Source organism: Triturus cristatus, chromosome 2_1 (genome assembly GCF_964204655.1).
Source record: "Triturus cristatus chromosome 2_1, aTriCri1.1, whole genome shotgun sequence".
NCBI classification, from domain to species: Eukaryota; Metazoa; Chordata; class Amphibia; order Caudata; family Salamandridae; genus Triturus; species Triturus cristatus.
Genome location: NC_140581.1, coordinates 289,786,136 through 289,801,225, shown reverse-complemented (window position 1 = coordinate 289,801,225; position 15,090 = coordinate 289,786,136). Strand labels below are relative to the sequence as shown.

General features: G+C 51.3%; 1 protein-coding gene across 4 annotated transcripts in view; it reads left to right on the top strand.

The window, feature by feature from the left end:
- RICTOR (RPTOR independent companion of MTOR complex 2) overlaps nucleotides 1-15,090 on the top strand; it is a 1,453,900-nt gene that overhangs the window by 487,141 nt on the left and 951,669 nt on the right. For all 4 annotated transcript variants that reach the window (XM_085631131.1, XM_085631133.1, XM_085631132.1 and 1 more), the window contains exon 26: nucleotides 12,439-12,548. In XM_085631131.1, coding sequence (XP_085487257.1) covers nucleotides 12,439-12,548 — 110 coding nt within the window. The remainder of the gene's footprint in view (nucleotides 1-12,438; nucleotides 12,549-15,090) is intronic.

Sequence of the window (15,090 nt, the reverse complement as noted above, 5' to 3'; positions counted from 1 at the left end):
GAAGACCTACCACTAGAGCTTTCTATGCTGCAAAATGGAAAAGATTTGCCATTTACTGCACTAACAATCATATAAACCCACTGGATGCATCCATCCAGGACATCATTTGCTACTTACTGCACTTGCAAAGATGTAATTTGGCATACTCTTCCATACGTCTACACCTAGCAGCATTAGCAGCCTACTTACAAAATCGACAACACTTGTCACTCTGTAGAATACCTTCGATCAAAGCCTTCATGGAAGGACTTATAAGGATTATTCCTCCCAGATTACCACCCTCTCCAGAGTGGAATCTAAACATTTTTTTTACCAGGCTCATGGGACCCCCATTTGAACCTCTGCATAAATGCGAACTACAGTTGCTCACACGGAAAGTAGCTTTCCTTATCGCTATCACATCCCTCAGAAGGGTAAGTGAAATCCAGGCTTTACCATATAAGACTCAGTCTTACAATTACACCGTAACAAAGTGGTTGTTAGAACAAATCTGAAATTCCACCCAAAAGTCACATCTCCGTTCCATCTTAACCAATCAATAGAGTTACCAGTATTCTTCCCAAATCCAGACTCGGTAGCTGAAAGAGCTCTTCATTCCCTAGATGTTACATACTACATCGACAGAACCAAATCATTCCGCAAAACAAAACAATTGTTTGTCGCTTTCTCTCCACCACATAAAGGCAACCCCATTTCCAAATCTGGGATAGCTAGGTGGATAGTTAAATGTATCCAAATATGCTACCACAAGGCTAAACGCACACTAACGGTTCCCCCTAGAGCGCATTCCACACGCAAAATAGAGGCTTCCATGGCATTCTTAGGAAACATTCCCTTAGAAGATATTTGTAAGGCAGCCACATGGTCTACAACACACACCTTCACTAAACACTATTGTGTTGACGTGCAAGCAAATCAGCAAGCTTCTGTGGGTCAGGCTGTCCTTAAAACTTGATTTCAAACTGTTGCAACCGATACAGGTGACCACCGCTAGGTGAGATACTGCTATATAGTCTATCCTAAGTGTGTGATCTGCAGCTCATATGCCTCGAACGGAATATGCTACTTACCAGTATGCATCTGTTCTTGGCATGTAGAGCTGCAGAGCCACACACGCCCACCCACCTCCCCGGGACCTGTATCTGTTCCAGCATTGTCTTACTTAGGCATCACACATGGACATCTCTCTCTTTTCTACAAACTCCATCATGGCGCAAAACAATCTAACGATGGAGTTGATGCCCATGCGCACTGTCGTCCAAGGGAGGAGTCGCCTATCTCGTGACCACAAAGACTTCTTCTGAAGACAACAACCACCTGCAAGCATCCGTGCCCAACACCAGACGGCGATCTACTATCCTAAGTGTGCGGCTCTGCAGCTCTTCATGCCAAGAACAGATGCATACTGGTAAGTAGCATATTCCTTCCTACTTATCTCACTATCCCCTCCCCCTGCAAACGAAAGAGATAAGCCTAACCTTGTCCAGTGGAGTCTATATTTTGTAAGTGGAAATATCTAGAAAGCCCATCTGCATTGGCACAATTACTCCCAGGTCTATGTTCCATTCAGATGTCCATCCCCTGTAAGGAAATGGACCACCTCAGTTTTTGGGCATTTCACCTTTCATCTGTTTAAGCAATAAGTGGGGATTGTGGTCTGTCTAAACAATGAAGTGAGTACCACAGCAAAGGCCTCCCTCTATGACTGACCAACGTTTCTCTCTATGGGTCAACATTCGCCTTATAAAAGCTACTGGTTGATCCTGTCTCTCTTCAATAAGTTGTGATTACTCTGCTCCTATTCCTGTCTGAGGCATCTGTCTATGTCAAGAATTCCTGTCATGCGAGGGGAGGAAAACGGTAACCAGCGAAAACGGACTACATCTCCCAGGATGCTTAGCGGTTGAGAGGTTATGTAAACAGGAGAGCTGTTACATAACTCAAGGAAAACACGCCCTTATGTAAACAGGAGAGCTGTTACATAACTCAAGGAAAACACGCCCTTATGTAAACAGGAGAGCTGTTACATAACTCAAGGAAAACACGCCCTATAAAGGGAGGAACCGGGAGGTACAACGCTGTCGGATATTGTGTTTACACCGACGTACCTGCTTAGTGAAGAGCAGTGTTCCGGAGTGGTGCTCCAGTAAGGCAAGAACGGAGGTAGGTCGAGTCGTTACTCCCTGGGCCGTGTCTTGCCCCATCGTCACCTGTGAAGGACCCGGAAGCTCTACCGGATAACCATTGAGCTTCGCTTTTTGACTCGGCTGAGTCAAAGCGCAGTGACGCTTTTGCTGGTTGGAGTCGTAACTCCCAGCCCGACCAGAGATACAGGGACGGCCAGCTGTAACGCACACCAGGAGGTGTTTGCCGCGTTACCGACTCGGAAGTCCACGGGATCGATCGATCGAGCGGCTGCTCTCGGTTCAGTCTTCTTTGCTTGTGATTGGGGTATCGGTGACGCATCACCAGGAGGTGACTCCGCGTCCCGGTGCAGTCTGAGGAAGAGGTTGAGCGGCTGCTCCCTTCAGGTAGAGACCCCGGCTGGGTGTTTCCCTGACTCCTCGATTCTCCCCAACACTCTTCGTGCCCCTCACAGCCTACCGATTGGCATTGTCGGCCATTTCATTTCTGCCCTCTGTTGGCATACGCCGGGATCGGCGTATATGCAGAGGACGGTTAGGACCATCCGTGCTGTGGGCTGGTAACGTACTTAGCCTGGAGGATTCCAGTGACTATAACCTTTGTTTATTCCTTGTATTATTTTTGCCTTCATTAAAATAACTAAACCTTCACAAGTGGTTGCGTTCTCATTATCGTGTCTGTTAAACGATCCTGAGACGTTCAGGGCGTTACAGTCTGAACAGTAAAGTGTTTGAAGTAGTCAGGATTCTTCAAAATTGGAGCTGAGCACATGGCTGCCTTCATGACATCAAAGGCCTCTTGGCAGCTTACTGTCCAGTTCACCTTTTTGGGCATTCTTTTAGAGGTGAGAACATTAAGTGGTGTCATAATGGACACATGCCCTTTCACAAATCTAATACCCAGAAAAGCTCTGACCTGAGTCTGAGTAGTAGGAGCAGCCCATTCCATGATGGTTTGGACTTTAAAGATTGAACTTGCCCTCCACCTACCAGGTGACCCAAGTGTACAACTTTGCTCTGCCCTATCTGGCACTTTAGTAACCTTGATAACAAGGCCTGCCTTTTTGAAAGCATCAAGTGCACTCCTGGGGTGGACCAGGTGGTCCTGCCGGGTGGATCTAAAGACACTAAGAACACCTAGTTATGCTGCACTGAGGTCTTCTAGGCCTATCAGAACTTGATTCACTAACCTCTGAAATGTGGCAGGTGCAATTTTCAACCAAAGGGCATTACAGTGAACTGACTGTGCCCACAATGAATAGAAAATGCAGTTTGGGGTTTTAACAACATCTTTTGTGAGTCTGATCTGCCAGTAGCCTGCAGTCAAGTCAAAGGTGCTAAGATACTTGGCGGCAGCCAGAGTATCCACTAGCTCATTTGTCCTAGGGATAGGATGCACATCATTCTTGGTGACTGCATGGAGGCCTCTTGATTCTACACAGAACCTAATTTCTCTCTTTCTGCCCTGGGTATGGGGTTTGGGTACAAGGACTACTGGACTAGCCGAAGGGCTGTCTGAAGGCTCAATTACCCCGAACACCAGCGTCTTCTGGACTTCAATCCTGATGCAATCTCTAGCATGGTCAAGCTGCCTGTAGACTTTACAGACTGTCACCAGGTAGTCTGACTGGGTGTCAGAGAAAAGAGTTCCTGGAACTGACTGAGTACCTGTCTGCAATCAGTTTGTTGCTGGTTAGTGAGGCAGTCAGCAAAGACTATATCATTTACGGAACCATCAACTGGGTTGTGTGAGATGAGATCAGGAAGAGGGTCACTCTCTTCCCATTATCCCTCATCACTGGGCATGAGCAAGCTCATGTCAGCTGTCGGAAAGTGGGGTTCTGTTGCAGTGCCCCCCCCCCCCCCCCAATCCCCCCTGTTGCCTGACTTTTGATGTAACGTAGACTGAATGTGCACTCGGTTTCTGCTAATCAGGTTCCCAGTGCATGTGTTCTTTTCCAAAACTGTACCTTTGTTTCCAAAATTAGCACACCTCCGGGCCACATATAAGCCCCTTGTATAAGGTAACAGTTGTACCAAGTGCATTGTGTCCAGAGAGGGTCTCTAAGGGCTGAAGTATGTATTATGCCACCCTAAGAGACCCCTCACCAAACACATGCACACTGCCAGTGCAGCCTGCGTATTTTGGTGCTGCTAAAAGTGGAGTCGATCCGGCACACATCCCTGTTTGGCAGGCCAACCAGCACTGCAAGGCATAGGTAAGTCATCCCTACAGCAGGCCTTACAGCTCTACGGCAAGGTGCACTATACCATTTGAGAGGGCATAACTGCATGAGCAGGAATGCCCAAATAGTGTCTAATTCCATTCTTAGACATTATAAGTGCATAATGAAGCCATGCTGAGTACATGTGAATACGAGTTCCATTGCTCCATGAGGGCTTCACCGAATTCCAAGATGTTGGTACCAAACATCTAAGATTAATGAGCCCATCCTGATGCCAGTGTTGGATTCATTAATAAATGCACTTCGAGGGCACCTCAGAGGTGCACCCTGAAAACCAACCAAAGCTCTGCACCCGCTCGCTCAGTGCTGCTGGTGGTGCAGTCTCTACACTTAACCCACCCTTGCCCATGTTGATCCTAAAACTCAAACTGGAATTGTAAGTTGTGTACTTAACTGTGAAGTTGCACGTTTGTTTTTCTTTCATAGGTTAATATTTAACAGTTTGAAAAATGTACTGTCTACTTTTTATACTGAAAAACTGATATTGCAAAATGTATTTTACTGTGACTAAGTATCTTTGGTTCTAAGTAACAAACATACAAATAGTAGTTTTTACAAACAGTTGATCTCAGATTTAGTCATTGTGATGTAATCATTTTGCCTGAGCGTGTACAGCAAATGCTTAGCACAGCCCTCTAATAAGCCTAACTGCTCGCCCACACTAACACAAAATAGAGCAGTAGTATTATCTACTTTAGCCTCTGTAAAGCCTCTGGGGATCCACTCGACTCTGTGCACACTTACCGTATTTTGGTATAGTATATACACAGAGCCAGCTTCCTACAGCTAATTACACTGACAGCATTTGTTCATAGAATGTACTGCTATAGATTCACACGCCCCTGCCCTCCTCCCTAGAAGCCTGTTTCCTATGCAGATCTCTTTCTTTATATATTTCACACCACATTGCGCTTGACACATCTTACTTTAAGTTCACACTCCATACTTATTCTCACCTTCCGTGTGTAAAGCAATCTAACATTGAGTCTGTGTTTGTGCTTAATCTACGCTAAGTGGAGGAATCGCACTGGGCCTGGTTACTTAAACATTTCTTCAAACAAAAACAACATGCAAACCACTGAGCCCAACTCAAGATGCCAGAGTTTACCAAGCATTTGAATCTACAGCACACTTTGCTAAAAGATGTTTACAGTCAAGTAACATTTTTGCTTACTGATTAAATAGAGCATGTTGTGTTACCAGCCCAGTATTCATAAACCTGTCATTTTTAGTCAGACAATATGTGAATTTATTTTTAATAGTTTTTAATATTTTCTATAAACATCATCATGCAGAGCCATTTTAGTCTCCAATGTCAAGCAGTGCATGCGCATTGTCATGCAAGAAAATTAGATTCATCCCACCTGCGACTTGATTAAAATGAGAAACAGTAGCCTGTTGTTTGATAGAGAAGCACTTCACTTGAATACCAACCACAGGATCGCCTTACTCCACAACCCTGTACAATGAAACCACCATTCATTCCTCTCCACCCCAAGTAGGGAGTGTTAAGCTTTCTCCATGTCTTCTGCCACTTTTGTGGGGCACACACTCCCCTCATAAAGTTCGTTCTCCATGTTGATGCACATGTTCATGCACTGTCACCATTTTGCAGTTGTTGGGTTTATTGTGTTTCGTCAATTTTTGTAATATCACTCTTCACTATATATTGCGTTTAGTGTTCTTTTGTGTCTCAGTATTTCCTCATTTACCCATATCCCAGAGATCACTACAGAAGGGCTTAGTTCAAGTTCCATAATGTTTTTCCCTAAAAGGAATGATCTGAAAGAAACACGTTAGTTAGATTCCTCACCTTAGAATATCCCCAGGCGTCAGACTGGATCCGGAAGATTTTTCCTCAGCAATACCCCTTGTGCGTCGCTAGGCGTCGTCTGTGGCTCCGCGTCCGTCATCGGCGTCGTGCGCCGGAATGACGTTGTCACAGTACTTAGACGCCGCCCTCGTGCGCTGACGTCAGTTCTTCTTTTTTCCGCGCCAGTAAGCGCAGATCCGGGAGAGCTACCCCTTTTAGTCTTTTTTGACTACGTTTTTTTGATCCTTTTTGATCTTGTCTCGACTCCGGTGCCGGTAGGATGCCTGGTTTTAAAGCCTGTGCTGACTGCAACTGCTTGATGTCGGTTACGGACCATCACCACCGGTGCCTTTACTGTTTGCGCCTCGACCACGACGCGGAGTCGTGTTCGTACTGCAAGGCCCTGACCTCGAAGGCTAGACGGGAGCGGTCCCGTAAGCTCCTCGAGCTTCGCCACTCGGCTCCGCGCCCCTCTCGATCCCGGTCCAGGAGGAGGTCCAAGGATCGGTCGCGGAGCCGCAGCCGACATCATCGATCGTCTGGCTCCAAGTCTTCGGGTAAGTCGAAGCACTCCAAGAAGTCCAAGAGGCGACACCGCTCTTCGGACTCCCCTCGCCGGTCGCGCGACTTGGCCGAGGGTCAGGGTGGTTCCATCCCCGCGGCTCCAGCAGAGCCGCAGGCGCCGCGCAAGTCCCCATACCCGCCGGTCCCTGGGACTGACGCACGCCGGCGGAAGTCAGTGCCTTCCTCTCGGCCATGAGGAACCTGGCTCCGCCGTCGACGCCCGCTGGCGCGCCTTCGGGCCCCGCGGACCCGACTGGGCAACCTTGCCTGCCGGCGGCTCCGGCCCCGGCGCCGTCGACGGCACCGGCCTCGACGCCGCAAGTGCCCGAGGGACCCGTTCCCGAGTCCCCGCCGACGCCGGTCGACCTCGTCACGCCTCCTCCGCCGGCGTCGAACCCGGTTCCACCTCCGGATCCGCTCGGCGTCGAGCCCCAGTTCAGCCCCGCTCCGGACCCGGCGCCGTTACAGCGTCGATGGACGCCGCGTTCGGCGCCGCTGGAGACACATTATGTCTATCGTCCGGCTCCGATCCTTCCTCCTGTTTACCAGGAATCGGATGACAGGGGCGAATGGGAGGGGTCGGAGGATCCTATGGCCGTTCAGGCTCAGCTGTCGCAGGACTGGGCAGATGAACTGGGGGAGGCCAGTGGTCTGGATACCTCTCCAGACACTGGATTCATCTCTCCTCCGACTGTGGCTTCGGAGGAGGGTTCTGCTTTCTCTGTGGTGCTGCGCAAGGCGGCCGCAGCCCTTGGGCTCGAGCTACCTGCCGTGGCTGTGAGAACTAACGTCCTCACTGAGGTGCTTCAGTCTGCAGCAAGCTCCACTGAGCCTCTTCGGCAATTCAATGAGGCCCTCATTGACGTTCTGCAGGGCACCTGGTCCAAGCCCTCCACAGTCCCTCCTGTGGACAGGAACGTCGCCAGGCGCCACCGCCCTGCTCCGGGCGACCCCAGTTTTCTGTCCCAACACCCTACCCCCGAGAGCCTGGTTATCCAGGCTTCTACCTCTCAATCCTCCTCCCCGACCGCTCCGCCGGACCGGGATTCCAAGAGACTGGAACAGTTTGGCAAAAAGCTGTTCTCCTCCCTTAGTTTGGGCCTGCGGTCTTTGAACACCGCCTGTCTTTTGGACCGTTATTCCCACTCTCTGTGGGATACGGTGGAGGACGTGCTGCCCCTGTGTCCGGAAGAGGTCCAGACACGACTTACCCAGGCTCTGGCCGATGGGAGGGATGCAGCACGACATGCTATCAGATGTGGGCTTGACACTACGGACTCGCTGGGTAGGGCGATTTCTACCACGGTGGCGCTAAGACGTCACGCCTGGCTGCGGTCCACGTCCTTTTCGGGTGATGTCCAGAGTACTCTCATGGACATGCCCTTTGATGGCACTCGCCTTTTTGGTGAGAAAGCGGACAGTGCGCTGAATCGCTTTAAGAACTCCCGGGCTACGGCCAAGTCCTTGGGCCTCTCGGCCCCGCGGTCGCAAACTTCCGCCTTTCGCCCCTTTCGTGGCCAAGGAAGGGGTGCCTCCTCACGTCCGCCTAGCCACCAGCCGCAGAACCAACCTGCGCGCGGTCGCGGACGTGGTTTCCGCCGAGGCGGTTCTGGAGGTCGACGCGTCAGCCCACATTTACCCCGACAGCATCCGCCTCAAAGCCTTCCTAGTCCGAGCTTTCAGGCCCATTCCACGCCAGTGGGCGGCAGAGTTCGCCATCACCTGCTCCACTGGTGGTCCATCACATCGGACAGGTGGGTGCTGCAAATCGTCCGAAGGGGCTACTCCCTCCCCTTCGAGACGACCCCTCCAGCCATGCCACCGCAGCACCACCGTATCTCGGGGGATCATTTGAATCTTCTCCACAAGGAAGTTTCGGCCCTCTTGGCCAAGGGGGCCGTCGAGCGCGTTCCGAGCCCAGAAGTAGGTCGTGGTTGTTATTCCCACTACTTTCTGGTTCTTAAGAAGGGCAAAGGGGGCCTACGCCCTATCTTGGACCTCCGGGACGTCAATGCCTTCCTCCGGAAAGAGAGGTTCAAGATGTTAACTTTGGCTCAGGATCTAGCTGCCCTAGACCCTGGAGACTGGATGGTAGCGTTGGACTTGCAGGACGCATATTTCCACATCCCCGTCCTGCCGGCCCACCGGCGTTACCTGCGGTTCACGGTGGGCCAGGAGCACTTTCAGTTTACCGTGCTCCCCTTCGGCCTTACCAGTGCCCCTCGGGTGTTCACGAAAGTGATGGCGGTGGTCGCAGCTCATCTGCGCAGATTAGGGGTTCCAGTCTTCCCCTATCTCGACGACTGGTTGTTGAAGGCGGGCTCGCCCCAGGCAGTCGTCTCCCACCTCCAGACTACGGCGGATCTCCTGCATTTGCTGGGGTTTTCCATCAACGTGCCGAAGTCACACCTGAGTCCCTCTCAGAAGCTCCTCTTCATCGGAGCGGTTCTCAATTCGGCGCAGTTCCGGGTCTATCCGCCGGAACAGCGAGTCCGGGATATTCAGGCCCTGATTCCCATCTTTCGGCCTCTATCCTGGGTTTCGGTCAGGCTAGTGTTGCGGCTTCTGGGGCTGATGGCCTCCTGCATCCTACTAGTGCATCACGCCAGGCGGCGCATGCGGGCTCTGCAGTGGGACCTGAAGTTTCAGTGGGCCCAGCATCATGGCAACCTGTCCGACCATGTCTTGATCTCGGAGGGCACTGCACAGCAGTTGCAGTGGTGGCTCACGGACCGCGATTGGGTCACGGGCAAGAGCCTCTCCCTTCCCCAACCGGAGCATGTCGTAGTGACGGATGCGTCCCTCCTAGGATGGGGTGGCCATATGGGAGAGGCGGAGATCAGAGGCCTCTGGTCTCCGGCGGAGTCTCGCCTCCACATCAACCTGTTGGAGTTGAGAGCGATCCGACTTGCACTGAAAGCCTTCCTTCCCTCTGTCAGGGGAAGTGTCGTGCAGGTGTTCACGGACAACACCACCGCCATGTGGTATTGCAACAAACAGGGCGGAGTGGGGTCGTGGACCCTTTGTCAGGAGGCTCTGCGCCTCTGGATGTGGCTGGAACACCAGGGCATCACCCTAGTGGTTCAATATCTGGCGGGCTCTCTGAACGCCAGAGCAGACGAACTCAGCCGCCGGTGCATGATGTATCACGAATGGCGTCTGAACTCCGAAGTGGCGCAAGGTCTCTTTCAGCAGTGGGGAAAGCCTTGGTTAGATCTATTCGCCACCGAAGAGAATGCGCAATGTCAGCAGTTCTGCGCGTTGGAATTTCCAAGGCGGCACTCGCTCGGCGACGCTTTTCGTCACGAGTGGAGTTGCGGTCTGTTGTATGCCTTTCCGCCTATACCACTTCTGCCCAGAGTGCTGAAGAAGATCAGGCATGACCGGGCCCAAGTCATCTTGGTGGCTCTGGATTGGGCACGAAGGTACTGGTATCCCGAGCTACTCAGTATGTTGACCGATCCTCCGATACGTCTGCCCCTTCGGGAGGATCTTCTGTCGCAGCAGCAGGGGACGGTCCTCCACCCGAACCTGTCCAGCCTCCACCTCCATGCGTGGAGATTGAGCGGCGGCAGTTGATGCCATTTGACTTGCCTCCTGAAGTCTGTGATATCATTCTGGCAGCCAGGCGTCCCTCCACAAAGACTGTATACGCCTGCCGGTGGAACAAATTTGTGGCATGGTGCACAGCAAAGGCTGTGGATCCCCTTTCCGCCCCTCTTTCTGAGGTTCTCCTCTTTCTTCTTTCTTTGGCCCGGCAGGGCTCTGCCCTGGGCACCTTGAAAGGTTATCTTGCTGCCATCTCTGCCTTCTTGCTGCTTCCTGATCAGCCTTCTCTTTTCAAGTCCCCTGTAGTTACACGCTTTCTAAAAGGCATTACTCACACGTTCCCTCCTGTCCCTTTTGTAATGCCTCAGTGGGACTTGAATCTTGTTCTCACATTTCTCATGTGTGCTCCCTTTGAGCCTCTTTATAATTGTCCTCTTCGTCTGCTGACGCTTAAGACTGCTTTTCTGGTAGCCATCACCTCGGCTAGACGGGTGAGTGAGCTCCAGGCTTTATCATCAAAGCCTCCTTTTCCCTCTCTTCATCCGGACAAGGTTGTTCTTCGGCCTCGTCCCTCCTTTCTTCCGAAAGTGGTGACTCCATTTCATCTTGGGCAGTCTGTCACCTTGCCCACCTTCTTTCCGCCTCCGCATCCTTCCAAAAAGGAAGAGGGGCTCCACCGTCTGGACCCAAAACGTGCGCTCTCCTTTTATCTGGACCGCACAAAGCAGTTCCGGGTGGACGACCAACTTTTCGTTGGATACGTGGGTGCTAAGAAGGGGAAAGCTGTGCACAAACGGACCATCTCTCGGTGGGTCGTTTTGTGCATCAAAATTTGTTATTCCTTGGCAAAAAAGGACCCTCCTGTTGGGCTGCGCGCCCATTCTACTCGGGCCACGGCGGCTACTACTGCTTTGGGACGGGGTGTCCCTTTGCAGGACATCTGTCAGGCGGCAACGTGGGCTTCGCTACACACGTTTGCCAGACATTATTGCCTTGACAGCCAAGTCCGGAGGGATGGCTTCTTTGGCCGTTCTGTCCTCCAGGACTTTCTGGTGTGATCTTGGTTCGCAGACCCACCACCGGGGATGGTATTGCTTGGGTATCTATTCTAAGGTGAGGAATCTAACTAACGTGTTTCTTTCAAATGAACAAGTTATTTACCTTCGGTAACGATGTATCTGTAAGAAACATTAGTTAGTTAGATTCCTCACCGACCCACCCATCCTCCCCGTTCTGCGAACTGACATCTAGGGTTAAGGATATCCTTTTCAGGCCCCTAGATTTTATTTTTGGCACCAGTGTCGGTCTTTGCATGGCTCTGCGTTCCTGGCGCGGAAAGCTATGTACAAGAACTGACGTCAGCGCGCGAGGGCGGCGTCTAAGTACTCCGACGTCATTCCGGCGCACGACGCCGACGACGGACACGGAGCCGCAGACGACGCCTAGCGACGCGCAAAGGGTATTGCTGACGAAAAATCTTCCGGATCCAGTCTGACGCCTGGGGATATTCTAAGGTGAGGAATCTAACTAACTAATGTTTCTTACAGATACATCGTTACCGAAGGTAAGTAACTTGTTCAATAGCATCACATTCCCAAATTGCTTGATGCACTGATCCCCCTTCTTCCTTCTCTCTGAAACACGTAGGTGCTGAGATTAGACCAACGCTAAATAACTTAATGCTTTGCTGATACACCGATATTAGAATTAGCTGTAAACTAGATTGCATGTCCATCTCCCCATGATACACTATTGCTTACTCCCATGTTGCTTACTGTAACATGTGGAAGTCAGCTGTCTGTTTCCCAGATTATCCATCACAACTCTAGTGCTTCCTAGGATTGTAGTCTAAATCGTAGGCATGTTTTTTTCTGTCAGTTCTTTCATGACTATTTTGAGTTTTGACTACACTTTTATAAAACAAATAGAAGACCCACATATTTATCCACATCGGCGATTTACTAAAGGTGGCACCCGTTAAGATCACAAGATGTTAGAACTATTCAACTTTGTATCTAAACCAATTTTATGTAAAATGGTGAGCTTTGACAAAACAGGGCAGTTTGTAACTTGATGTGCTTTGCGTTGATGTTAACAAATAATATTATTATTATTATTATAGGAATATAATCTTAAGTATGTTGAATTGATGGAAGAGCAACTTAATGAAGCACTCACAACTTACCGCAAGCCTGTTGATGGTGATAATTATGTTCGCCGAAGCAACCAAAGGTAATTTAAATGTTTGTCAAGTTCTTACTGATACCTTGTTTCATACATAATACATTGTTTTAGTGTGAGAAAGTGCCATCTTTCTTGCATGGTATACCCCCACTTTTTGCTGAATGTACTTTGACTGAGTGTGCCCTGGACTCCTGCCAATCAGGTGCCCAGGGCCTAAGTTCCTTCCCTGAAAACTGTGCTGAAACCTAAAACCCAAATTGGCTAACCCTGGCCACATGTCCGCCCCTGGTAAATGGTACACTAGGTACCCAGGGCCTTGTGACCAGGGAAGGCCCCTGTGGGCTGCAGCACTTATTGTGCCACCCTTAGAGGCCCTGTACCCTGACACAAACACACTGACTTTGCAGGCTGAGTGTCTGGGTATAGAACAAAACAGAGAGTCGACATGGCACACATCCCTGTGTGCCATGCCCACAACATACACTGCCCTGGCATACATCAGCTACCCCTCTAGCTGGGTGCCCTATGCCAGTGGTGTGGGTACAGGAGCATGAGCCCTGTACCCCTACAGTGTCTAAGTCCAGTTCGAGGCATGTGGGCTGCTGAATTCATATCTGTGCATAGATCGCCGCCTAGTGTTGGGTCCGGATGTTTGCACGTTGTTGTCCTGGAAGAGTCTTCGAAGTATCCTTGGATAGGTGACTCCTCCCCTGGACTACAGTGCGCATGGGCATCCCCTCCATCCTCAGATTGTTTTTTTCCGCCATTGGGTTCGGATGTGCTATCTTAGCTCAAGTTAGGAAAAAACTTTGTCGAGGCCAAAAGGCCTTTAGTTCGCGTCGGTACTGTTTATCGATCGGTTTTCGATACCACCTTGTTAGTTTACTAACTTTCAGGGCCGACTTTTTTCGCATTTACCTGTCCATCGACTACTTCGACGATGGAATCGAGGACGCCATTCAAGAGGTGTCCGGTGTGCAATGCGAAGTACCCCCACATCGACGTCCATCCGGTGTGCAACAAATGCCTTTCGCCGGACCTCGACGAATCGACATGCATGGCCTGTGCCCGGTTCCGTTCCAAAAAGACTCTACGGAATCGACGAGCGGCGAGACTCGAAGCGCAGCACGCGGCACCGGCACCAGCGGACATCTTCAACGAGGCCGAAGATGTCAAAGAATTGGAAGTCCTACCCTCCAGTCCCGTTTCCGAACACGACTCCGGATCGGACGAAGTCGACGAATCACTCTTCCACAGAGGTGAAGACGACACCGAGGTAGGAGATGACGAGGAGGCCTTAGGGGTCGAAGAGAGTAGCTCCAATGATGAACAAGGCCTGCCTGTTCAGACCGAAGAAAGCCCAGTGCCACAGTCTATGGCTCCGGTCGAGGGATCGCCTTCGGGCCTTACCCGAAACCCATCCCGCAGTTCTTCGGCCCCGCCCTCGGGCCCGGCCTCGGACATTAAGCGGCAGCCATTACTGCCTAAACCGGCTGGTTTCACTTCTACGAAACCGAAAGCTGCACCGGTTCAAACGAAACCGAAACCGAAAGTGGCGCTAGTCGGATCGAGGCCTTCCACGCCTTCGACGCCAGTGAAACGCGTCGGCACCGAGCGCACCAAGAGAGACTTCGGTGCCGAACTTGAAGCGGGCGACGTCGGAGTCGACGTACGGAAAAAGGCCTTCGGCGCCAACAAGCCTGCTCAACTCCCGGCGCCACCGACACCGAGGACCGCACTGCCTGCTACGTCTCGCATCGCTCCCTCGACAACACCAAAGCCTCACGCATCGAAAACGTCGACGGTCATTTCCACACCTCGACTCGATGAACCACCGGCGCCGAAAAAGTCCACGGCCGCCTCTACGAACCTGGTCGGTGCAAAAGCCTCAAAGGCGCTCCAAGCGCGACCCGTTGCGGCACAAAGCAGCAAAACAAAGACTGCCCTCCAGGACCCGTCGGGTTCCGGACCGATCGACGCTCCGGCAGCCTCTTCGGTGCCAGCCAACATTACCTTTGGCTTGCCTCCGTCCACAATCCCGAAGATATTCCAACTCAGGACACGGGTCACCCAGACCACGATTACACCTGCCGAGACGTCTCCGGCACATGTCATCGACGCCAACACTGGCAGAATGATTCTCCACGAGCGGAGAATAACTTCGGAACCACCGTTGGACCCTTTCAGGATCCCACTAAAAAGGAAGCTGCCTGTGGAATCAGAACCTGTCCTTTATGAACCTTTCCACTCATCCTACCAGGATCCACAATTATTCTCTCCCACACACTCCGACACGGATGCGTTGGAGGACTACATGGAGGACCAAATCCCCTACCGTGGAGACATAGACCCTGATGACCAGCAGGACCCTGATCACACTTGGGGCGACCCTGTAGACCCAGGTGCACCTCTCGATGCACAGGACCCACAACTCTATGGGGCAAAAACATCTCCCACAGAGGATACTGCAGCCTTCAATGCTCTTATTGAACGTGCTGCGAATAACCATGGGGTGCAGCTTCACTCTGACACCATCGAAGATGACTTTCTTATGGACACTTTCGCATCCTCAGAAAGGCATGTAAAGACT